The sequence below is a fragment of the Notechis scutatus genome, chromosome Z (assembly GCF_049901735.1).
Source record: "Notechis scutatus isolate UNSWTSFEM ecotype Mainland chromosome Z, rNotScu1.2, whole genome shotgun sequence".
In the NCBI taxonomy this organism is placed as follows: domain Eukaryota; kingdom Metazoa; phylum Chordata; class Lepidosauria; order Squamata; family Elapidae; genus Notechis; species Notechis scutatus.
The window spans coordinates 90,763,359-90,790,254 of NC_142025.1; the positions used below are offsets into that span (position 1 = coordinate 90,763,359).

Here is a 26,896-nt window from a genome sequence, read left to right on the forward strand (position 1 = left end):
GGTCTTCAAACGTGACAGCTTTAAGACTTCTAGACTTCAACTCCCAGAATTCCTCCTCCAGTCATGTTAGCTCAGGAATTCTGGAAGTTGAGCTCCAGAAGTCTTAAACTTGCCAAGTTTGAAGACTCTTGGTATAAACAAAACAAATAGTTCCTAATGTCACTGGCCCATCTACCTGGAGAATATAAAGATGCTCCTGGGCTCTAAATAAAAAAGATTTCCCTTTCCAAGTGTGAGGTTGCCTCCCACCTTGAGATCGTTACTGAGAGCTAGTTAGGTGTTGCCTAGGAACCTACTAATACCAATAAAATAGGATGTAGCAGAGAATGAGATTTTCATTTAAAAGCATGGTGAGATGTAACATTAATTAGACAAATCTTTTATTATTGTTAATGCATGACAAGCAATAACTTGTTGCCTTTTCCTTTGAAGGCTACTCCTCTCTTTCAACTCTGGCCTTAGCAGAGAAACAGCTAACATAGGCAAACACAGCATTATGCTGATACCACAACCCCATGTTTCCAACTTAAAATATGCCTGGCTGAATATTTTAGCCCATACAACTCTCTTCCAATAGTACTTTTCAAGAACACAACCACATTTTCCCCAATAAAATATTACAAAATCTCTCTGCCCTTCCCTCCCCATTGTCAAGCATTATTTGCTGGTTGCAAGGAAACCTTGGCCTTGAATGCTGCCTCAGATATTGGGAATTCAAGATGATCATTGATGTGCTCTAAAAAAATGGTATAAAATCTCACTTGGACTTCTTTTTTTTGGCTAGTATGTACAGTTGTGGCAAGCTGTATATCTCCAAATAGCTTACCAGATTCTACAGAAACTATTATCACTAAATGAATCTTTTCAATGCATTATATTTCTAAGGATAATTTTTGGTACATTCATTCTTCATAACTGGAAAAGTCCCTGCTTTGAGAGTTGCACTGGTTGTCAGCAAGTTTCCCAATACAATTCAAGGCACTGGTTATTATCTACTTCTGGTAACTGGCGCAGTTTAGCAATGTGGTCATTAGGCCAAACATCAGATGACCTCATCACCTAGCACTTCACATCATCGTTCACTGAATCCCACCATTGTTAGGCAGTCCTTAACAGAAGCGATAGGGCTTAAATAGAGACCCAGGTACTTCACCCCCAGGCCTTTAGCCACAGCCACAGAGTGATGCCTCAAGTTTTGTGCCATAGCCAGCCGCCTGAATGCCACAGCACAAAGCCCCTGCCAAACTGCATTCCACAAATCCTGCCATGCCCAAATGACCTTACTCTTCTTCCTACTGCAAGGGGGCTGCACTTGATCTGGCTCTATGTGAGGCAGCTATTGGCTATTCTAGGCCTGTTTTCCCAAAGCAGTTTGTGCTGTTCTCCTCATAGATGTAGTCCTCAGCTTACAGCAACAAAATTTCTGTTAAGCAAGACACTTATTAAATGAGCTTTGCCCCATTTGATGATCCTTCTTGCCACACTTTTTAAATGAAGCACTGCAGTTATTAAGTCAGGAATACGTTTGTTAAGCAAATCTGGCTTCCCCATTGACTTTGCTTGTTAGAAAGTTCCAAAAGGTGATCACATGATTCTGGAACAGGGCAACCATCATAAATATGAACCAGCTGCCAAGCATATGAATTTTGATCACGTGACCATGGCAATTATTCAACAAGTGTAAGTGTGAAAAATAGTTGTAGGTCACTTTTTTCAATGCTGTTGTAAGTTTCAACGGTCACCAAATGAACTGTTGTAAGTTGAAGATTACCAGTAATGCACTCTGCTTTGCAATGCTTTGGAAAATCTTCATAAATCTTCAGAAGCCTTCTGAAAGATTGTGAGACTGGGGCATACTAATTGGAGAGCAGTGGCCTCAGCAAAAAGGACTGGAAGAGCCAACAGCAGCCTGACATGAGGCAAGGCTGAGTGCTTCTGGTCAGCAATGGAAGACAGCTAAGGTCAACTGGGTGTGGCAGGGCCTGCAGAGTGCAGGATGGCGATTTTGCATTGTAGCACTTGGAGGCTTGAAGAAAAGTGGTGCTGAGACTAAAATAGCAGCCTGGGGGCAACTGGTGGAAACTGCTGGATCCCAGGCCTCTACTTTATCCCCTGTAGTCCTGTTTTAGTTTAGTTTACTTTATTGTCATTACTCCTCGTACAACGAAATCAAACAACATCTTCAGTGGACATCATGACCATGACAATAAACACAAACACACATCCTTCACCCTCCACACATTGAACCGAAAACCCCCGACACTGCACCAACATTGCACTATACAGAAAAATTCAAAACAGCTACTACCCTGGGATAGAAGCTGTTTTTCAGCCTATTTGTGCTTGTTTTTATTATTCTGTACCATCTGCCAGAGGGTAATAGTTAAAAAGGGGGGGGGGGGTCCCAGGATGACATGGATCTTTGAGAATGTTTTGAGCTTTCTTAAGGCAACGGGAGCTATAAAGTTCTTCCAGAGAGGGGAGAGGGCAACCAATAATCTTCTGGGCAATGACTTTAACCCTCAGGAGTGCTTTCCTATCTGCCACTGTGCAATTGGTAAACCATACAGGGGTGCAGTAAGTTAAGATACTCTCTATGGTGCAGCGGTAGAAGGTCACCAGCAGTTTGTCATTCAGTTGTTGTTTTCTGAGAAGTCTCAGGTAGTATAATCTCTACTGAGCCCTTTTGACCAGGGCTGCAATGTCAGCACCCCAGGTCAGGTCCTCTTTTAGGGTAACACCCAGAAACTTAAAACTGAACACTTGTTCCACTTGGTCTCCATGGTTAAGCAAGGGCTGGGTGTCTGATTTCTTCTATAATCCACTATAAGCTCCTTGGTTTTATTGGTATTGAGGACCAAGTTGTTGTCTCCACGCCATGAAAGCAACCGGTCCACCTCATCTTGGTAGGCAGACTCATTTCCCCTCCTCCCCAGAGATAAGTCCCACCACTGTTGTATCATCTGCAAATTTAGTAGTAGTATTACTAGCGTGAGTGGGAATGCAGTCATACACATAAAGAGTATAGAGTAAGGGACTCAACACGCAACCCTGTGGTGTACCAGTGTTAAGAATAAGGGCTGCAGAGATATGATTACCTAATCTGACCCTCTATGAGCGGCCAGACAGGAAATCCATAATCCAAAGGCAGACTGAATTAGAAAGCACACGGTCTAGAAGTTCAGACACTAGTCTATGTGGAAGAATTGTGTTAAATGCAGAACTAAAATCTACAAAAAGCATCCTCACATAGCTCCCCTGCTGTTCTAGATGAGTCAGAGCAGTGTGAAGAGTGATGGCTATAGCGTCCTCTGTAGGTCTATTTCTTCTGTATGCAAACTGGTGTTTATCAAATCTATGCAAAAGACCAGATATGATGTGCCGGCACACCAATTTCTCAAAGCACTTCATGATGATAGGAGTGAGTGCCACTGGTCTGTAATCGTTGAGGTTATTGATAGGGAACTTCTTTGGCAGTGGAACAATGGTGGAAGCCTTCAAACAAGATGGAATAGTGGATTGGGATAAAGACTGATTTAAGATCCTGGTAAAGATTCCAGACAAATAATCAGCACAGTCTTTAAGCACTCGGCCAGAGATACCGGCAGACTTTCTAGGATCCACAGCCCCCAGAATGCTCCTCACCTCCTTTTTCTCCACAATGAGGTGGGTGCTACAATTGGCTGGTGATTGTATTTTAGCTGCCTCTGATGTCTCTACTTCAAAGCGAGCAAAGAAATGATTCAGTTCCTCAGCCAATGAAGCATCCCCCTCAGTAGGGATGACATTGATTGGTTGATGGTTTGTAATTTGTTGAATCCCTCGCCACACCTTCCTCATGTTATTGCTATAAAAATTATCCTCAATCTTTCTCTTATAATCAGTCTTGGTTTTCCAAATACCTTTCTTCAGATTAGCTCTGGCAACACTGTATCTTGCCCCATCACCGGACCTAAAGGCCTTGGTCCTGTCACGCAAGAGGCACTGGACTTCCTTGATCATCCAGAGTTTCTGATTGGGATAGATCCTAATATGTTTATCCAGTGATAGTATCTGTGCAGTGTTTGATACAGCACAGAACAGTTGCAGTGTGCTCCTCTATGTCAGGGTGGTAAAAGATGTCCCAATTTGTGTTCTCAAAACAATCCTGAAGTTGTTGGGAAGCATCTTCTGTCCAAGATTTCACTGTCTTTATTATAGGCAGAGCCCATCTCCTAAGAGGGATGTACGCTGGTGCTAAAAGCAGTGACATATGGTCTGATTGTTCTAAATGTGGTAAATGTATAACTTTATAGCCATGTTTGATGTTGGTATATACTTTGTCCAATATGTTTGCTCCTCTAGTAGCATACTTAACATGCTGATAGAATTTAGAGAGCACTGCTTTTAAATCAGCTTGATTAAAATCCCCCATTATGATATTCACAGCATCAGGATACTTATTCTGCTGATTACTAACAATGTTATATAAGAATCACAAAGCTATGGTAGTACTGGCATCAAGTGGGATATAGACTGCAGTACTCAAAACCACGCTGAATTCCCGCGGAAGATATATGGGTCTACATTTAAAAGTCATATACTCCAGATCCATGGAGCAGTAGCTGTCTATAGTCTTTGTATTGATACACCAGCTTTTGTTCACATAAAGGCTAAAACCTTCCCCTTTGATCTTGCCAGAATCTCTACTACTGTCCTGCCGGTGAGCTAAGTAGCCTTCTAGCTCAACAGCTTTATCTGGAATGAGTGAATGAAGCCAAGTTTCTGTGATTAGCAAAATACAGCAGTTCTTGATGAATTTAGTCTTTGCAATCTGTAGCCTTAATTCATCCATTCTGTTAGTCAGAAATCTTGCATTGGTAAGAAATATACTTGGAATTGAAGGCTTGTGTGGAAACTTACCGAGCCTAAAGAAAACCCCAGCACGGCATCCTCTCTTCCTCTTCCTTTTTCTCTGCCTCTTCCTCCTTCCTACAGGGATAGTGATCCATAGCTCCCCCAGGGTCCTAGCTGCCTAGCTCCTTCAGTATGTTATGAGAATGTACAAAATCATCCATAATAGCCTTTTCACATTTCAGTCCAATTTGTAACAAGGCTTGCCGACTATAGATGCGCCTTGCCCCACAGGATTCCATCAAGTAAAGGATCCAAAACACACACTGAATCATACACACCATACACTGAAAGAAGGAGTGGCCAGCCGCAGCATCCATGTGCGCAGCCATCTTGAACACTGTGAGGAATGCCAGGCTGCCAAAAGGGCAGAGATTTACAATTCACAGTGAGTGCTATTAACTACTAAGAAACTAAAACTGGAGTGCCAACTGAATCAGTACCAACTGATTCTCTGGGCATAAACCTCCCCACCCTAGCACTCAACAATTGTGTTGAACTGCCAATCCCAGCCAGTATTAGTAATTGTGTCTAGATATCTTTGGAAGGTATTAGCTCAGACTGAGGGAGACAGTTTTGTGAAAGTTTGTTATTGATCTGATTCAATAACAAATTCCCTCCAGGAGGCTTACACTATATTTAAAAATAAATAAATCAAAAAAGAGATTTATGTCCAGTCATACATTATAAATGTTTCCCAACTATTTGATTGGGGTCAATTGCAGAGCGTGGCTAAAGATATGTTTTTAAGACTTTCCAGAGCAGGAACTTCCAGTGGGGGTGTTGTGCCAGACAGGTACCATGACAGAGAAGTCATGTTTCCTGGGTTCTTCTGGATAGCATTGTATGGAATCCATAACCCATCAGTTTTGCCTGATGTTATTGGATACGCAGATACCATGGAAGAGAGGCAGTCCTTTAAATAAACTAGCCTTGTGTCAATAAAAAGTAACCTGGTAGTCCTTGAGTTACATTGAAATTCATTGAATGAATTTACACCTGGCTTCTGAAGTTACAACTTGCAAATGGCCCCTTAAGTTATATGGTCAAAATTTGGGTGCTTGGCAACACTGACTGTAGGGGCCCTTCAAATCCCCTCTGCCTATCCTCCCCCTCAATCCAAATTCTATTTTGCCCTCCAAAATGCTCTGCGGGCAGACACTTCCATTTGTTTTTATCAGCCATTCAAGATAACCAAGAAATGGCTCTGGATTGCTTCAAAAATAATTCTTCCTTGGAAAAAGTCAACATGTGTTGATCATATGGTCGTTTTTGCCACCTTCTTCCAAATATATTTAGAAGCCAACATATGCCAATATAATATATAGCATTAGAATCTGCTCAGAATCCCATGCATGGAAATTAAGCACAGACAACCAAGGAAAACAATTACAATTACCTCTTCACTGTCTTCATCTGGATTCATTTTCAGAGCACCAACATCCACAACACGCCAGCTGCAACAATTGGATCAAAAAAGAGGAGTCAGTAGGGAAAATATACCCATTGCCACTTGGATACAACAGCAAAAGGAAATCTGCTACTTTAGCATTTGGCTTTTCCTCCATGGAGGCTTATGGAGAGATTTTCATTAACAATCAAAACGACTCAAGAACTCTACTTAAGCTGAAGACTGAGCTTAATCCTTGCTCGGGAAAGTTAAGAGTCATAGTAGAGCCTGACTCTTATGATGGCATTTCAGACTATCTGCCCCTTCTAAACCTCAGTACCAACAAATATTGCCTTTGATTTTCTAGCACACCTTCCTAACTCTTTCCCCTCTTCAGGTAAAGCAAATAAGCTTCAAACATCTTTTTAGAGACCTCACTAATGTTCATAGCAGTCATATCTCAATCTGCCCCTTTTTTAACATGCGGTGGCAAAATTTCAAATCAGACATACCAGCTCACACCAACTCATGCCTTCAAGTCTCTGTATGTACTAGGCTGCAATTACAATCACCCTCTGCAAAATCTCTTGATATTTGCCATTAAAACAAAATCACTTTATTTGGAAAATGTGTATTATTGAGGGAAAATGCATGTTGATTCCTATATAACATATTCTATTACCGGTAATTGCAATAACAATAATATATATTGCTTTTGCAAGGATCAACTGGAAATCTGCTGGAGCGCATGGTGAAGATGATGTAACAGATCCAAGGGACAGAGCCAGAGATAGATAGCTATTCATTTCCTCTATGTTAACAATATAGAGCCACTAAAAGAGATTACTGTTGCCATGACAGCATGAAAAAAAACACACACACAAAGAAGAAGGGGTGGGAAATATTTCACATTTGCGTTCTATGATCATCACAGCCTTACTCTAATTCAGCTGATTTTTTTTCTCCTATTCTAATTTTTAACCAAGCAGTAGAGATCATTTAAATTGGTGACTGAAGCATTGGATCTTTTAAATTAAAAGCATAAGCTATGACTCTTCCTAGAAAAGTACAGAACCATGGCCCTGCAGTCATATGACTGTGATTTATAATGCTTTTGCTGGAAACAAGTTATTTACTTCTGGTTTCCAGGAAAAAAAACCTGCCCATAGCAAAAAATGGGTTCATTCTGCTTAATGACTATGATGAACATTTTATAACCACTGCGCACGTCTGGTTATGTGACCCACCTTACAACTGTCATGACTCACAGCCAAAATTGTTGGTTCAATTTCAGTCATATATCGAATAACCATACGTAAACAAGGAAATTCCATCAAGGCCACAGTTAAGACCCTGCATTTCTGCTTTCAATCTATAAAATCTACAATAAAGTATTTTATATCAAGCTACTAGACCTTATGCAACCTCATTCTCATTAGAAATATGGCTTCTGTGATGAGAAAACAAAATTTTGTAAGGAGCCCAGTGTAAGGAACATACTAACTACATTTCCCATTCCTGGGAAATCCTTGGCCCTTCCAAATTTGATTAGATACCTGTTCTGGAACATATTTAGCAAAATGTTTAACCTGATCTTAAGAGAGTTGTTCTGCTTCTAGACTGTTAAGGGAGAAATGGTAGTCTTCTAGATACTATTTAACTTGTTTAAGATATCTTTTACTACTGGGCATGCTAGCAGTTGAAAAATATAGATCAGCAATATCTTGGGGTTCAGAGGCTCACTCACACATGGATCCTTATCTATAAGTTTTCTGTAGTCTACTATAAAAGCACTGGTGGCCTACAAGTTTCATTCAGATGTTCTGTAGAATAGAAAAAGCAAGATTCTAATTGTTTGTTCTTTTAATGTGGTGGAACATTTATCAAGTAGTTCCCAGTAATTTTCTATAAAAGGAAGACTGCAAAAAAAAAATAAAAAATAAAAGGGATATTACGCTATTCAACTGGTTTAGATGAACAGGAAGATTGTGGAAATTTAATATGCTAACTAAACCTCCGAACATACCTTGGTGTAAGAATTTCTTTGTACTGAAGTTTTTCTACCCTGGTTGTGGCAGCAACAGACATTGGTATGACAATGTTGTTAATGTCAAAAGAGCTTTCCCCTCTTCTCCTCCTTGGCTGCTGCTGCAAAACAATGCAGAAAACAACAGTAAAAATGAGGCAGGGATATGAAGAGGGAACAATTTCAAAACTAACCTATAGCAGAAAGAAAGGACAAATGTTTTGGCCTTTTAATCTAGTGATTAAAATACAATGGACGTGGAATTATTTAAGTTCTAATTTGCTTAAATATTCCAGGGAACCAGCTACTAATGGAAAACATAGATATCCTGATGTAAATTCCAAGTTAAGCAACCTTGTAACTAAAACTAAAGCAAAGCTACACTACCCGTTGAATAGTTTGTAAAGCATATATTTATTTATTGGAAAGCCTTCTTCCCAACAGCCCATTTTTCTAAAAATTGATAAAATGTGCAGTATGTTGCTAGTTCTAACATTCATAGATACTCTGCATATATAATCCTACATAATAAAATTAAAACAAGTGCTTGTGTCTGCTGATTTTTGCCTAAGATTCTACCAGGCTCTTCATGAACATGGGATTTTTTTTGAGAATACCATCTCTGGCTCAGTGGGTGACATATTGTGACAGATCTAACTTTTCCTCTTAGCTGTTTTATAATGAAGAGGGTTGTATAAAAATTCCTAAAGGCAACATTTCTCAACTTTGGTAGCTTGAAGATGTGGGGATTCCAACTCCCATAATTTCTGGGAATTGAAGTCCACACATCTTCAGTTGGCTACAGTTGGGAAACCCTATCTTAAAGAGATTCTCAAGCCTCTAGCTCTGTTGACATAGCAATTTATACCAAATTATGATATCCATTTACGACAGATATTCATTACTTTGTTTTTATTGCAACTTTCAAAATCAAGCTATCTTCTTTATTGCTTAAAATACTTGGTGCAGAATGTAAGAACTTTTTTTTAATGTCAACAAGCTTGGAAGAAATACTATAACTTATTAAGAGGCATTTAGAAAAAAATAGCTTACTTTGGGAAATTTGAAACTAACCTTATTACATTTCAAACTTTTAAAATGGTGGTCAACTTGGGAAACCTTGAAGTAGAGGAAACCAGACATGAAACATACCACAAACAATACTACCAATAAATGTTTACAAAAACTGCTTATAATTTACCATTGTCTCAGTGTCCTCCTTTCCCCCCAGTATGAATAAAGAGGATAAAAACCAAGCACATGCATCTACTGCTGTTAAAACTGCACTTTAATCATAAGTTGAGACAAACAATTAGTCTAGAGCACTGCTACAGGGAGACAAGAGAGACTCAGTAGCCTCACTTCAGCTGTTAATGTTGGAAAATAGGATTGTTACACATGTACAAATCTTGCCTCTGATTGGCTAGCACAAGGCCCCTGTCCTGCATAAATGGACCTAGTATTATTTAGGTACCTGAGAGGTTCAATGAAATATGAACCAACAGAAGCTACTCAGGGCAGAGATGCAAATTTCATGATCCAGTTCTTGCTTGCAAACTCATACAGAGGTACTGATACGGAAACCAAAGTTACGTGTGTGAGATTTTGTAAGTATCATAGTAATGCAAGCCAAAAAAAAAAAGGGGGGGGGGGGAGAGAAGACTTTCTTATTTGCCTCTATCTGAATTAGAGGTCTTAAAGTTATTCATGAACACATTTAGATATTTATACCTAGACTAGCTTTTTCCAAATTGGTCCAATGCTGGGTCTGTAACAGAAGTGATCAGGGATAATATTTTCCCCCTACACTATTCGTCATTCTGGATGGGTTATATTCTTAATAAAACAGGATGACTAGCATTTGGAAGGGCTCCTTCACACCTTCTGCTATCCCTGATTTTCAGGTGGCCTTAGTGGTAAGGAATATGGTCAATCACATATAATGTATCTGAGCTGGCTAGATGTAGCAATAATTAACACTTCTTGGTTATAATGCAATGTTTTCTACATAGTTTTAGTCTTGAGGAGTGTGTGTGGAGGCTTCAACTGGTATCAAATGCAGGAACTAAGTTGCTAACTGGTAGACAATATCAGAAGTGTACTTTGCCCATTTTGAAAAACACAGCCCATTGTTACTATCTTACAGACACAATTTTAGATATTAGTTTTCATCTTTAAAACCCTGAATGGCTTAGGACCTTAGTATCTGATGGACCAGTTGGTTAAATCATAAATCAGTAGAAGAGGCTCTTTATAGGTACCTTCATTTTCCTGATCTCTATCTAGTAAAAACACCTGAGAGATGGCCTTGTTTCCAAGCTTTGGAACATGCTCCCTGAAGAACTGTAGTCTGTTTCCACTCTTTCTGCTTTCAGAAAATAGATTAAAACCACCTTCTAAGTTCAGTCCCTTTCTAATTGCGTTAGCTTACTAGTGGTTTTAACAATATTTAATAAGGATTTTTGCCACTTTGTAGTGATTGCTATATATGTAGAGACACAAAAATAAATAAATTCCACCATAACCAACAAAAGCATAACTACTAGTATGGTGTTGGGAGATGCAGTCCAAAATCATCCAGAGAATTTAACCTAGTCCACAGCTTCCAATATAACATTCCAATATATTTGGAATGTTCCAGATATGTATATGTTTTTATTGAACATTTTTCTTTCTTTTTTTCTCTCATCTGCCCAACAAATAAAAATTCAACTAATTTATTTGCTATTACTTCTAATTGTAGGGCCTCCTTTTTTTATAAACGGAACTGGTTGACTGATCATGTTCCATTATGGCCATTATTAATTCATATTATTTGGCCTTTTCCAGGGTGAATGAAAAGAATTAGCAATTGCAGTTCAAATGGTTTGTGAAATATTATTTCACTATTCAACTCAAATTTGGCCAAGAAAGCATGAATGCTTCTTAGACTGATATCCAGCTTTTGTACAGGAATTTCAGGAAATATATTCTATATCTTTTTCTTAAATTTCATGCATGAAATTAATGTGGCAGTTGCACTTTTATAGCTGAATGTGGATTTCAACCCATGATTTAGCTACTACCCCATACTACTAAAATGACATTAAGCTGGTCCTGCTTGTGTCCAAACAAAGAATCTCCAGGTAAAAATTAGGATGCCATTTTGAACATTTTCTCTAGAGATGTCACTGAAATTCCACTTTTACCTGATAAGCACTACACAGCTTGAAATGCTCAAGCTGGGCAGCATATAAATTTAATAAATAAAATAAATGACTATTTCAAGCAAGTAAACTTGCTTGGCATAAAGAAGGGGAATGAATAGGGAACTAGTGAAGCAAAACACAGTGAACTTATAGGGTGCTATTAGTGTTTAAATGCCAAGAAAATAAACCACAAGATGGCTGCCGAAAAGCATTTTCTAAATGCTTGACAAGTCTGGAAAAACCAAATCCCGCCAAATGAAATTACCTATCACTAGCAATTGCTGAAATATTTCAAACAAAATTAAATATCCACTACTTTGCCTTTCTAGAGTCTGGGCACACAATCTCTTGCTCCAATCACCCTACGTATAGGCTATTCTATACATAGGATGGGAAATTCTGGGCTGTCATGCATGGGTTAGAATATGTAACTTTTGCCTGTGAAATGTTTTGTAATAGGAGAGTGGGAAAGGAGAAAAATCAGAGATGGTAACATGAAGCAACAGCTAAAAGTATACAAGAAGACGTAGGGAGGAAGGGATAACTAATGCTGTTAGTTATGCACAAGGGGGACAGTGGTGTGCAATTAAAGAGAAGAAGAAAGGTGGCACCAGTTGGTTACAAAAGGTAGATATAGGCTAAGTTTCAGAGTGGCAGTATACAGCTAAGGCAAAGCAAGCCTTGGGAAGACAGAGAGGGGAGGGAGAGCAAGCTATATAGAGAGGAGGAAGTACACCAATTTTACCCTACTTCTTTTCTAAGGTCCTTTCCAATTGTCTGGGTCAAAATTAAAAAAACAAACAAAACTAGTGGGTTTCAATTCAGCTGGACTGAAAAGCCACAAAGTCCCCTTCTATGCATCCATTTCTTAACTTCATTTCTTACCGTCATTCTCTCACCCGTTCCCCACTAGGATTCGCAACTTCCTTATTCCCAAACCCAGAATATATTAGTCCCCAACTCTGAAGCCTGCTTTTCTTCACTTTTTCTTCCTCTGTTTCAGTCTATATCTAAATCCAATTGTTTAGAAGATTGATGAGCATGAAAGCTAAAAATCATCTTTTCCACTGTACCTTTGATACAACCCCTTGTATCCCATACTCTATAATTGAAACAAAAGAGCACATATGAATATCCTTCTGTTCAAGTCATTCCTCCTTGCCCTAATTTTTCTTCTAAGTCAAGGTCAGCTCTCAAGCACCTTGAGATATGGTATGACTTAGGTCATGCAACACACTGTATTCTGAAGCACTGAAGAAACCAAACTCTAAGTCACTTGCTACTGTCAGGTAAACCCTCATGTCCCCACCCAAAGTACTTACAGTTGCACTGGAGCTTCCCAAGGAACTGGTGGTGGCAGGAGGGATAGAATTTTCAGAGGAAGTAGAGAGTTGCCTCATGAAGGAACTGTGAGCTGTGGAGGCCATAGCACTCGACAAGTAACTTGGCCCTCCAATCTCTGCATGATGCTTCAACACTATGCAAGGAAGAAAGAGAAGGAATAAGGTAGAGAGCAATGAGTGAAAACAATGCCTGTATTACACCCACAAGAATTACACCAGACAGGCATCGAACACACTTAAGGGAAAGAAGCTTCCTCTGGCTGGACTGCTTCTCTAGAGGAGGAAGTTGTTAAAAGCACACAAGAGAGCCCCTGGCAGGTAACACCACTGCCACTTTTAATTCCCCAGAAACAGAAAGCAGCCATCTCGAAAGTGAGACGGGGAGCAGAATGCAGATCCCAAACTCCACCCAGACAAACCTGGCTGGGGCCGGCCTACCTTCACTTCTCTCGGAGGAGCTGTCCCGCAATCGCTTTCTTTCATGAACTGCCGTCAGGATAAGTGAGCGCTCTGGCGCTCTCTCGGCCTTGGGAGCAGCCCTCACATCGTTTAAGGGTTGCCTGTATGCCTTGTCTGGCTCAATTTTGTGATGTGAGCAAGCTGAGGAGTGGAACAGAAAGAGAGCCATGAAAATGCCCTGCTTTCACCCCTCTTTCCTGCCTTTCAAGACCCAGCCTAGACAAGACGCAGGAGCCATACGAGCATGATTGCCAGAACAACATAAAAGAGTCACTGGCAGCAACTGCCCTTGGGTGACAACCCTATTAATTTAGCGGTTGCAATAAAAATCTATCCATCCATCCTGTTTGCAAGGCCTACTAGAGCGCAGAACTTTTGAGCTGCACCCAGCCCTGCCAAGGCTTCTAAAATGCTGGCTTCCATTCTGGCACGCGTGTTTGTGTCAATTACATTCTGTAAAGAGAACTAAGAGGCAATTACAGATGGTGCTACTTGACCACTGCAGAACAATCTCAAAAATCAAGAGCACCAGGACCTGTCTTTTGCTTTAAGTATTAAACCTACCTTTGCAGTTGATCAATTATATACTGTTCAGTGTTCCTGATGCTCAATGCAGACAATCCATTCAAAAAGTAGGAACAAACATGTGTGTATGCATGCAAATATATTTTCTCTTGCTTATTTAGGAACACACAATCCATGCTGAATTGTTTTCAGTTCCAGAACAACACATACCATAACCATGAAACATTCAAGAATGACTGCGTTCTACATATACTCATCGTGGTTTTCCCATAACAGCAGCCAACACTAAATAATTGCTCCCTTCATGCTCTAACACAATTCAAACAGTCTACGACATCTTATTTCAGAAACTTAATCTCTTTCTATTTTGTAAGAAAAGGGAAAGGGAAGGGAGGTTGGTAATCTCAATAGCAAAACTCATGTTTGTGTGCTCAGAGTCATAGGTCAATCTTTGGCATCTTCAGATAAAAAGGGTTGTCAAACAGAAGTAGTGTTTTTCAAGCCAGAATACACTAAACTCTAGACTAGATGGAGCAATGATCTGGCTCAGAATAAGGGATACCCTTATGTCTTTAATATTAAACATTATTTTTATTATTCCTCTCTATGCAACATAATCCTTCAAAAAAGATTAAAATGTTTAATTCCTTCAGTTATTCACACTAGATTTTTCTTTTCAACTAATATGAAGTTAAGTCTTCCTTATCATTAACTCACATAGACACTGCAAAAACCTGGATCGAAGCAAGAGCCTAAGTTTCATTTCAATAAACACTGATGCACCATTGGTTCTTGCCTATTTTGTTTTTTCACTGCTTAATTATTATTTGCACAAAGGAATTTTTAGAAGTTTACAAACTTCTCTTCTTTATAACTAACCCATTTAACCTTTCTTTCCCTCTTAAAAGCTAAATTAAATTACTACTAAAAGAGGACATACTGTCAGAAATTATATCACCAAAGGGAGAAAGTAGAGCGGAGCCTCTAGGTGGCCTGTAATCCTGGAAAGCTTTGCCTAAAGTTAGAGTTTGCGTACTATTATTATGGGAGGCCCAAATACTCAATGTATTCTCACAGGCAGTCTCTTATTTATTATTTCCTTTTCCAGACTGGGCACTAGCATTAATCACATTTCAAAGTGGAATCCTGGTTCACTTTAAGCCATACACATAGATGACTCTGCAGGACCAAATGGATAATTCCTGCCAATTCAAGACTAAAATCAATGAAGGCACTTACTGGCGGTTGCTGAAAAGGTATTAACCAGCTTGTGACGGTCTTTGCGCATTGAGTCAGACAGACTGCTAGGAGGCATGGTGGATCGGTGCTTCAACACGAGCTTTTTGGGAGGTTTGGTTTTCTCACAGGGTTTGTACTGCAAGTGGGATTTCAACATGCCCTGAAGGTGTAAGCCTATTTGTACATCTGCAGAAAAATAAATACATACACAAACATAAAACCAAAAGAAGGCATTTATCAGACATTATTCAGAATAAAGATGGCCTATTGTGAATGCAGAACAAAGTTCCCCATCAAATCTACCTAAACATAAATTTGGAGATTTATAGTAACATGGATTAAAAACAATCATCCATTCAGAGCCAATAAAGCAGTATTTATTTATGGAGTTCTTTATTTTCACCCAGTAATGAAATCACCAGTTGCAGCTACCCTAACATTGTGCCCTCCAGATATTTTGAGTCCATTGGAATTCTGAACTAACATAGCCTTCAGCAACAATATATCTGAGGGGCGTGGGCCTTTTTTGGGTGGAACAAGTACCAAAAGAAAAGCCATTGGATTACTGCATTAATTATGACTGTCAAATATTTTATAAAATATTGTTCTCCTATTGTTAGTTTTATGTTTTGTTCTTTTTATTTATAAATTGCTTAAAAGGTTGACAGTAGAAAATAAATACAGGTAGCCTTCGACATACAACTACAATAGAGCCAAAATTTCTGTTGTTCAGTGAGACATTTGTTAAGTGAGTTTTGCTCCATTTTACAAACTTTCTTGCCAGAGTTGTTAAGTGAATCACTGCAGTTAATAACCTAGTAACATGGTTGTTAAGTGAATTTGGTTTCCCCACTGATTTTGCTTGCAAAAGGTGATCACATGACCCTGGGACACAGCAATAGTCATAAATATGAACCAATCGCCAAGCATCTGAATTTTGATCACATGATCATAAGGATGCTACAAAAGTCGTAACTAAAAAACAATTGTAAGTCACTTTCTCAGTGCTACTGTAACTTTGGAAGGTCACTAAATGAATTGTTATAAGTAGAGAACTATTTGTAGAGAAAGGAAAAATAATCCTTCTCTTTGAGCATGCTCCGCCTCCAGTTAGGACAGAACAGTTTTGTTTGTAGAGACCCAACAACAGAAGCAGCTACTCCATCTCTCCAACTAAAACAGCTTTCTCTGGAAAAAAAAGTCCTAGATTTCTATCCCAAGTTGCATTTTACATGAGAGCAATTCAAATATTTTGTTAAAATTCAAAATAAGATTTGTTTCTGAAAATAAATAATTATTAAGTGCCTCTTAAATTAAAATGAGGATATTACTAAATAACATAAACAGCAAATTTGCCCTACAGTAAAATTGTGAAGGTGAATTGACATTTTTGAGGAAACACGGAGTTAAAAGAGCATTTCCCCTTACATGAAGAATTTGATCACTTCTCAGTTACAACATTGATTCATCATCTATCCAAACCAAGATGTTTATTTTCACATTCACAGTCCTAGTCTATCCAGTAGCAACCTGAATATACTTCCAATTAATTTATCACTGGCATTTTCCTTTTTGTTTGGTAATTTTCTGTATATATGGGTGAAATGGACCGATCATGAACGGGGGACAGAAACCACAAACATCTCCTAGAGAAATGTGGCTGGTGGTGGTGCAGGCAACTTGAAAGGCAAGGTACTAGAAAATGCGTGTTAAGTATGTAGGCACCCTTCAGCAAGTAAAAGAAAACATGAAAATGTATGAGGTGTATTCTCTCTTTCTCTCTCTCTCTCTCTCTCTCACACACACACACACACACCCTACCTAGTAAAAACCAAAATGTGTACCTTTGTTTAGAGCATATACACAAGGATGCAGCAAGGCCACATCCTATTCACAGATAACCCACAAACAAAACCTTTCTGAGCATTTCTTGCAGATTAACGAACAGTGGATTTTAACATGAAGAAAATTCCACAGCATATGCCTAGGCAGTAATTATGTTTTATGGTTTTTTATTGCAAATGTAAATTAAAAAAAATTCATTTTAACTTTTTGTCCTGCCATTGCCTACCACGTTTACAGTGCATCCCTAGGCATAGTACTTCAAAATCAAGGACAGTCACAGTATAGAAATAGTTGCATCCATTGGGTTTGGAAAATAAGTTACCTGCCCAGAATATTCCATAAATGGGTCATACACAAGTACATAAAACTAGGAGCAGGGCTTAAGATAGGAATGGTAGTTGGATACTGAGAAACAGCTGATGAAAGAGGATGAATTCAGATGTTAATTAAAAAAAACAGCCTGGATAACAGGCTGATAAGTAAAATACATTCAGCAGAAAAATTCAAATCAATCTGCCAAGCAAATCTCCTGCCTTTACTCTGGCAACTTGCTAATATAGTACAAATGATGAAAACCATGAAAATGTATATAAACTAAGAAGGCTGCACTGTAGCAGTAAAATAATGCTACCTGTGTGCATGTATATAGAAGAGAGAAGTGCATTGTTGAAGACATACGAGCAATTTTTCCATCTGATCACACCATCCAATTGATTATTCAGTTTACTCTTCCTCCGTCTTACTGCTAGCCAACATCTGACTGCGCCAAAACAGCATTGTGACCTGCCAAGACGGTCTTTTTTTCCCCTGACCAAATGCTTCAGAGCAACAACCTTCTCTCAAGAACTCCAGATGGCGCTATCTTAGCTGTTTTAAAGACCTGATTAACATCCTTTTCACCAAGGTTGTTATGACGTTATTACGTCATCTGGAAATTTCCAGTCACATATCAAATCATCCAGACGAGGGCAGAACATTCATTAACAACCTCACATATGGAAGAAAGAAGCAGGATGAGGGCAGGGGAAAGGGGGGGGGGGGGAAGATGCCCAATTGTTGTTTAAATTTTAACTACTAGTCTCTAGCAGTGCACGTCAGGCCACCCTTAGATAATTAGGTCAGGAATGCCTAACATTAGTACCAAAGTAGCTCCAATACCTTAGGAGAGCCAAAGTAAATGCATTTCCAGATCTTCTCTTAACCAAAATCATTCAGCTTCTATTATTCCCCTGTGGCTGCCTACCTCTCTCTGGTCCAAGCAAAAAAGAAAAAAGATTTGGTTTCTGCTTCCAAAGGATCATCCTAAAGCCAGCATCCTATGTAAGACAGGATAAAAGTAGAGATCTTACTGTTGCCTAGATATGGCTGCCGACCTAGCTTGGAATGAGGAGCTGACTTTTGTTTAGCTTTTATTACTCACATCTGCTAATGGGGTCATTCTTACCATCTGGGAATGAAAGTACAGGGTGGATGCAGGAATCCAACTGTGAGAGACGCTCCATCAAAGGGGCTTCATACTGGATTTCTGAAGGCATTGAGCTTCGAGAGCCACAGAGAACACACAAAGGGTTCACATCACAACCACACCGCTGTGGTTTACGATAAACCTAGACATAGGATGAGATAGGGAAAAGGGCTAGAATCCATCAATCTAGAAAAAGGCATCAACTTGCACTTTGTTTCAAACTGAGCACCTGGTCTTCAATCACCCACTAATTAGTTTCATGGCATGGGCTATCAGGTGTGGCCAGAGACCAATGGCTTTGAGGTGCTCTTGGCTGCCTAAAACATAAAGGGAAAAACATGTTTTACTGCCACTGCTTGATAAGGAAGGAAAGAAGAAAACCTTAGGATGGCTCTGGGTAGTCAGGAAAGGATAAGCAAAATTATTCAGCAAAATTTGAAATTGATTTCATTGTAGAATCAATGCACTGGAAAAAGGAAGTATATGATTTGGGTATAGTGAATTACACAAAGTATTTAACAAGCCTTCAAGATGATCTGACAGGAGTGAAAAGGGAACAGGATGGATGAGTGAGAGACTGATTCTGTGAATTTGCCTTAGTCTACAAGTATAAAGAATGGGGGTTGAGTTTTCTCTGCTGTTTGGGAAACTACTTGTACTTCAGCTTTTGTAGTTGCGTCTCTTATTACAGAATTTGTCCAGGACTAGAAAACTACTATTTATAGACTATCCAATAACAGAATATTTGCTATTCATAAATCCAAAGTGTCCACTGAAACATAATTATCACTGTTGGAACTTCATCCTATTAATGTTCCAATTAAAACAAACAAAAAACCAGCAAACAAACCTTCTTCAATATCCATGATAATACAATAAGTCTCAAAGTAAGATATGTAAAAGTTTTGTTCTTGGAGAAAAAAGCACCTTTTTCCGTATCAGGTAATGAGCACTGCAACACTTTTATCTTCAATAGTGATATAGCTCAGAATATATAAAAATTGGTTTTTTTTAAGAGGTTTACATTCTGTGTACTGTGTCTTCTATTTATGCATAAAAATTTAAATTTCTTGACTATCAATATCACATTTGTCCTAAGCTGTTAGCCTACCAACTATTGCACTGAAAACAGATCAGTCTGGTTGAAAGTGCATACTTCCTTAATTACCTAGATTAGCTATTTTTTAAATTGTGGGAGAAAGGAGAGGAAAGAACAAAAAAATCTTTAAAAAAACAACAGATAATAATGGCAATATTCTGCAAATGAACTCAAACACAAAATTTAGAACTGATTCTGAATTCAGCATACTGAATTGTAGCCATTTAAACATTTTTAAATTAAAAAATCTAAAACTAAACTCAAATTAAAATGTGTTTAAAATGTGAATCTTTCCTCCCAAAGCAGTATGCATGGTGGAAGGAGAAGTCAAACCATCTTTCTCTGCCCACTTCTATAGCCAAATAATCAAGACTTAAAATGTAGTTTTCTTCAAAGATTTAAAATGTAGCTTTCTCAAGTCTTTCCTACTCAATGCCAAGCTCATTTAATAGTGGAAAAGTTTCTCTGATATGAAGGCCAATAAATGTACTTTATTTGAATATCAGAGAGACTCTAAGCAGATTTTATAGTGATATGGGGCAAAGGAACAATATGTAAAACCAACAATTTGTTAGTTATCTCATTTAGCTGCATATTTCTCCTCCTCTATTTTTTTACTATCTTTATGCATTTACAGACCTTTTTGGAGAGTGGAATCAGATTGCTGGGTCGAATAAGCCTCCGTTTCTTGCAGCCGAGAAGAGGGCGTGTACGGGCTGCCACACAGGTTCCATCAGGGATTGAAGACATCATATTTAATCTCTGCTTTTTCCGCAACAGCTCCTCAGCATCTGAGCCATCTCCCTGAGTATGCTCTGTCAAACCTGGCTGCAGACTGTCCAACAATGGAAATACAGCACATTAGGCATTTCTACTTCTCTATTATTAATCGGGCCTAGATTTTCACTTCTTAAAATCGGCAGCCCATTTGTCCCAGAAAATTAATAAATCCATACATATAATAAAGATTAAAAATTAAGATCAGTACCCCCCAGAATTCTTTTTTGATACCAGGTTAGACTAGATTACAGTGAACATCACTTGTCAGCAACTCTCTAGCTTTTCATTATTTGGAAATGTCAGGTACTGTTCTTCCTTTGTCCTTACTATTTCTCACAACTTCCTGGCTCACATTTTTCTCATCCACACTATTTCACTATTATCCTATCTTATTCTTCTGCATACAATGCCTGCTCCAGCTTCCAGGAGATTAATTCTGTTAACTTTCCATCACTTTTTACTTTCTCAATCCAATGCGTTCTTTAGATAAGCTGGTCTACAGCTTCCTGAACCAGCTTGTGGGAGTTATAGTCTAATACCGTGATGGCGAACCTATGGCATGCGTGCCGGAAGTGGCCCACAGAGCCATTTCTGCCAGCATGTGAGAGTCACCCGGAAGAGCCCCACTGCGCATGCGTGCCCCTGCCAGCCAGCTGATTATCGGGTATCTGCAGTGCATGAGGCATGAGCACCATCATGTGCACATATGCAGAGGCACATGGCATGGAGGATCACGTGCACATGCAGGCAGAGGGGCACGCTCGCACTGCATCATGTGTGCAGCCATGCACGCACACACTTTTGGCACGCAACGTGAAAAAGGTGAGCCATCACTGGTCTAATACATGTACAGAACATCAGATTGAGAAAGGTCCTTTGACTTACTTCTGCTCAGAAGTTTCTAAATTTTTCCAAATTATTTATTTTTAAGATTTCTAATAAAGATATAAGTGACATGCTGAATAGATACTATCAGAGTTGATTTAATTTATATACGCTTATAGGCCTAAGTACCTTCAAGGGTAGCCTTTCAGAAGTACCTTTCTAGAGGTTATGTTTTCTTAAGAAGAGGTTTAACAAGAACCTTACGTGTTAATGACTCCATTGACTGGTCTCGGCACTCCACAGGTTTTGGCAGTTAGAGATTCTTGGGTATTACTAATGGATTTACCAAGGTTCTCCGATGACTGTACCAATACAAGAAATAGAAAGGGCAAGAAGCAGGGGGAGAAAAGAAAAAAAAAACATATTGTTAAATTATATAATTCTCTGATCAACAGCTTCTTTTTCTTTAACATAACAAACTCTATAATCACCAGCAGCATTTGGGAATCAAGAGTATTTCATAATACAAATTGTACGATAGCTGTAACTCAGCAACGAACAGTACAATAAGCTGGAACATAGAGAGATGATTTCAAAGATCCATTAACTTGGACACAATTAAAGGAACAGCATATTCTGCATCTTCACAGATACTCTTCTGATCATCTACTTCAAAACAGTTTTTTCTAACCTAGAAATAATAATGGGCAAGCATATCTCATTTTAAAATTCAGTTATCCATCATTTTCATATGGAAGTCAGTTTTCATTGGTGGGACACCTGTCTATGGAAAACTTTCAAATGTATAGACTCTGTGCACACAGGAATACCCAGACAATGCAAACATATCTTGTACGTTTTCAAAATAATTTTCTAAAATTGATTCAGAGGCTCTATATTCTATATGTTACTGTTCTATGTTTAAATTTACACCATTGAAAGTTTAATCTTTCACAATTCACCTTAAAACCAAGCTTCTAGTTCTTATGTGAAGAATATTTGAGAAGGGACCAATAAAACTGTCACTCATATTGGAAAGGCTATTTGAAATACAGCACTGGTTTACATATTTATGATTCATAACATTACAGCTTATCTTTAATTTTGAGTTAGTATAAAAAGGATGTGATAAAAACTTTTTAAAACTCAAAATGAATATATTGAGGGAAGACAGGATTTTAAAAGAAACTTTTAGCTCTCTAACAAAAATATTTTTAAAAGGGAAGAAAAGTTTAACTGGCTCAAGAAAAAGGGTAGTCATATTACATTTTGCACATAACAAAGAATTTAGTGAGACTTTAGAAATGAATGCATTTATCACAAGCTTTTACCAATTACAGTTTGCTTTATTATATGAATTAAATGTTACAACCTGATAAAAATAGAGGATATTTCAAGCAACCAAAAGCTTGAAAGTTCTAAGAAAAATGAATCTGGAATATTCTAAGATGAGAAAGAAGTTTTTCCGAGGAGTAGAAAAACAACCACATACAATCTACCAACTTATATTCTATGAACTGAATCTGCTGTTATTTCCTACACAGTATCGTGTTATGCAAGGGCAATACTATTTAAATTTGCAAAGGCTAGTAAGGACCAAAAATAAAATTTTGAATTCCTTGAGAGAGCTTTGTCTTTTACAGCAATATTGCCAGTAGTAATCAAATTATATGGCCAAAAATAAAAGGGATGAGGGGGAAAGAGACAGAATTAAAGGTAAAAGCAAAGCTGTCCTGCCCTCTGAGCAGTTTTCATGAACTACAGACTAAGCCTTGTTAGGTGTTTGGGAATTAACCCCTAGAAGAGTATTGCAGCAGTAGTCAAGCCAGGCAACCAAAGGAGAGCGGAAGGGCCCCAGAGTATACACACACTGAACACAAACACTGTTTGTAGTTTAAATAGTTTTTAATCCATTTAGAGTTTAAGCATTGTCATTCAGTCCATTAAGTCATTCACAGTATTTCCATCCAGTAAGACTCACTAGTATAGTCCAAGTTAAGAGTCCTTGCAATATCTTTATCAGCCGATAAAGATATCTTCTCCTCCTCCGGTTTCACTCTCCAGAGAAACAAACGCTGGATATTCAGTAGAATTACGCAGTAAATCAGCAAACAGTAGCAAACAATAACAGTTCAGTCACAGGCACTCACAGTCAATAATCCCAGTTAGTCACAGCAAGACACAGTTAGTCGCAGCAGCACACAGTAACAGCAGGTACACAGTTACAGTAACACACAGTTACAGACAGACAGTAAGCTTTCCAGCTTCTAATGCTTCCTTATATTGTAACTTCTAACCGCACCCTTAATTGGCTAATTGCCTACTGCATTGTGCTTAAAGTGATAAGCACTTAAACCATGATATCTAAGTTTTATATATTTATTCACCCAAACCATATTTGGTATCAATGTTATACCTAACATACTCCCCTTTTGGGTGAAATAAATATATAATACCTTTACAATCTTATCCCATAATTTTCACAACTCTCCTGGTGCTTACTGGCACCTTGGGCTTTAGTAAAATTATCAGCTAAATTGTCCTCCGACATACAGTACTCTAGCTGAATCATCTTACTTCTTACACAGATTGTCTCACGTTTAGGTATCTTAGATCTGTATGCTTGCTCCTTGTTTTTACTCCAATATTTGTGGCCATTTGAATTGCTGCCTGATTATCTTCATGTATAATTATAGGATAATCTACTGTTATACCTATATCAATTAACATTTGTTTATACATTATTAATTCTGTACATAACAATGATAAACAGGAGAATTCTGCCTCCATAGTAGACAAACTTATATGCTGTTGTCTTATTGACTTCCAGCCTATTAATGTCTTACCCAGCATTATGGCTGTTCCTGAAGTCGACTTTCTAGTGTCTCTTTCTGATGCAAAGCTAGCATCTGCATAAGCACACAGAATTAAATCACCCTTTGGTTCTAAATACAATGAATAATTCATTGTCTTTTTAAGATATCTTAATATCCTCTTAGCTGCAATCCAGTGTCTTTCACATGGTGCAGAATTGAATCTAGCCAACTGATTCACGCAGTACGAAATATCTGGTCTAGACCAATTACTAATATAACTCAAACTACCAATTAAAGATTGATAAATCACCTTATCAAACTCAGGGCTTTGTTCATCAGTGTTGCTAAACTCCTGACTCATTGGAGTCTTAGCTGGCTTACAAAGCTCCATCTTGTAATCTTTTAGTAATTTGCTTATCTTATCTTCCTGAGATATCTTATAACCTTTCCGTGTTTTCTTTATATTCAAACCGAGATACTTCTTTATCTCCCTAATTGCTTGATCTTTATTCTCTTTCCTAATGATGCTATTATTTTATTTGCTTCATCATTAGTTTCAGTTATCAAAGCAATGTCATCTGTGAATAGTAATAATAATGATACTTTCCCATTTGTCTCCCTCTTAAACAGACATGGATCGGCTAAACCAGCTTTAAATCCTATATTGTCTAGTTCCTTTACAATATACTGGTTCCATTCATAGCCTGATTGTTTAAGACCATAGAGACTTTTCTTTAACAACCAACAATCATTATTATCCTTACTTTCACTTTTAATACCAATAGGTTTTTTCATATAAATAATATGTTTTAATGGGGCGTGCAAGTAAGCAGTTTCCACATCTAAATGGTTAACTATATAGTTTTTACTAGCTGCCCACACTAAAGCTGCCCTCAAGGTTGCTGCCTTAAGACTAGGTGCAAACACCTCATCGTAGTCATTAGCATTCTGCCTAAAACCTTGGGCTACTAACCTTGCCTTATGAATTAAATTACCATCTTTATCTATTTTTACCTTAAATATCCATTTGCAGCCAATGGATTTCTTTCCTACAGGTAATTTGGCATTTTCAAACACCTTCATATCACTTAATGAATTCAGTTCCTTATTCATTGCTGCATACCATTTTTCTTTTTCCTTATTAGGATACTTTTTAATTTCTCCTACAGAATTAGGAACTTGATTAATCTGGCACACTGTGTTAGCCTGGTACCTATCAGGCGGTCTAGATACACGTGTAGTTCTTCTGGGAATTACAGGGCTTACTGGAGGACTTTGTTGAACTACTACCTGTTCATCTTCCTCATCCTGTTCAGCTATTGAATCTGTTTCTTCCTTTATGGGCACTATTTCATCCTGTATTTGTCTCTTTACTTTATTTTTAAAGTTACAGGGATAACTAATGGGATTTCTATAGGATTCAATAATTACATCTTTATTGGCATCCTGTTCTAATTTCTCCCATCCTTCATGTTCTAGAAATTGGGCACTAGCACTACATAACACTTTAGATGTGCCTTTCTCCCAAAATCTATATGCCCTATGGTTTGCCTGATAACCAACGAAGAAAAATCTTTTTAGCTCTATGTTGCCCTTTTTTTCTGAGTTGTGCAGGAATATGCACCCATGCTGGTGCACCAAATGTGTGCAGGTAACTTAGATCAGGTTTCCTGCCATGCCATCTGGTAAATGGTATTTCACCTGTTGTTGTATTAACAACGTTATTCAATATGTTATTAGCACACATTGTAGCCTCCCCCCACAAAGAATCAGGTAACCCAGAATCATTTAACATTGTTCTAACCATTGCCTGTAGTGTTTGGCCTCTTCTTTCAATAAAAGCGTTATGTTCTGGCCTGTATGGAGCAGACTTCTTATGCTCTATTCCAGCTATCTTAAGTCTGTTCTGGAATTTGTTATTAATAAATTCCATACCATTATCTGTCACCAGGGTTATCAGTTGTCGTTTAGACTTTCTTTCAGCAAACCTAAGCCAATTGAAAAAATGTTGATATGTTTCAGTTTTGCTTTTCATTAAATAGCAAAACCCATATCTAGAATAATGGTCCATAATGCTCAGTATATATCTAGCACCCCCCATACTGGGTTTCTTTGGACCTATTATGTCTGCAAATACTACTTCTAAAGGTTCTTTTGTTTTGAAACCATTTAGCCTATTTGCAGGCAATACTTTGCTCTTATCTTCACAGCAAACATTACAACGCAAATATTTATCACAAGGTTTTAACCTTATTCCTTCAGATAACTCAACTGTACGTTTTAGCATTTTAAAATTTACATGCCCCAAACGCCTATGCAATAAATGGATACATTCTTCATGAGGCTTTATATTATTAAATACAGTTTGAGCCTCCCCTTTCTTACTATTATCTAAGACATATAATGTTCCATTTAAAGCTGCAGTTACCCTTTTGTTATCTTTTTCAATTATGCAATTATTATCCTTAAAAGTAATTACATAACCTAATTTATCTAATACCCTTACTGAAAGCAAATTAAACTTTAGTTGCGGTACATACAACATTTTATATCCTGGTTTATGTACGGACAACGTGCAAAACCTTGACCTTTCGCTTTCAGGTTCCAGCCATTGGCAAGTGATATATGTTGAGAACTTGTAGACATTTTTATAAATTTTGTCTTATCTCTTGTGATGCAGTGGGATGCGCCACTGTCAACCACCCATAAATTATTCTTCACATCAGAGTTGCTAAACGTGGCTAGTTCAAATGCTTTCTTTGGCTTTTTTACATTCTGGCTTTTTCTCTTTTTGCAGAATCTTGCCAAATGTCCTCTGCCTCCACAATTAAAACACTTTTTAATTGTGTATGCCGTCGAAGATAAATTCTCTTCTTCCAGGTGCTTTACTTTGCTTTGCTGGTTTCTTTCAAGCTTTGAAGATAATTTCTCTTCTTTCTTATCTTCTCTCAGCTCGTCACGCTCACGCCTTCTTCTGGCTTCTTCTAGTAGCCTGCCTGTAAT

At 38.2% G+C, this 26,896-nt stretch overlaps 1 protein-coding gene across 12 annotated transcripts in view; it reads right to left on the reverse strand.

Annotated features, from left to right (window-relative positions):
• Window positions 1–26,896, reverse strand: part of KANSL1 (KAT8 regulatory NSL complex subunit 1) — a 213,734-nt gene that overhangs the window by 11,042 nt on the left and 175,796 nt on the right. For 7 of the 12 annotated variants that reach the window (XR_015745633.1, XR_015745631.1, XR_015745632.1 and 4 more), the window contains 9 exons: window positions 21,342–21,439; window positions 20,112–20,307; window positions 18,353–18,515; window positions 15,064–15,249; window positions 13,279–13,440; window positions 12,820–12,974; window positions 9,384–9,428; window positions 8,310–8,431; window positions 6,293–6,350 (listed from right to left, as the gene is read on the reverse strand). Coding sequence is in view for 9 of the 12 variants with exons in the window: in XM_087945426.1 (XP_087801552.1) it covers window positions 6,293–6,350; window positions 8,310–8,431; window positions 9,384–9,428; window positions 12,820–12,974; window positions 13,279–13,440; window positions 15,064–15,249; window positions 18,353–18,515; window positions 20,112–20,307; window positions 21,342–21,439 (1,185 nt within the window). In the remaining 3 variants the exon portion in view is untranslated. The remainder of the gene's footprint in view (window positions 1–6,292; window positions 6,351–8,309; window positions 8,432–9,383; window positions 9,429–12,819; window positions 12,975–13,278; window positions 13,441–15,063; window positions 15,250–18,352; window positions 18,516–20,111; window positions 20,308–21,341; window positions 21,440–26,896) is intronic. The other 5 variants (XM_087945429.1, XM_026679764.2, XM_087945431.1 and 2 more) reach the window with 3 other exon arrangements.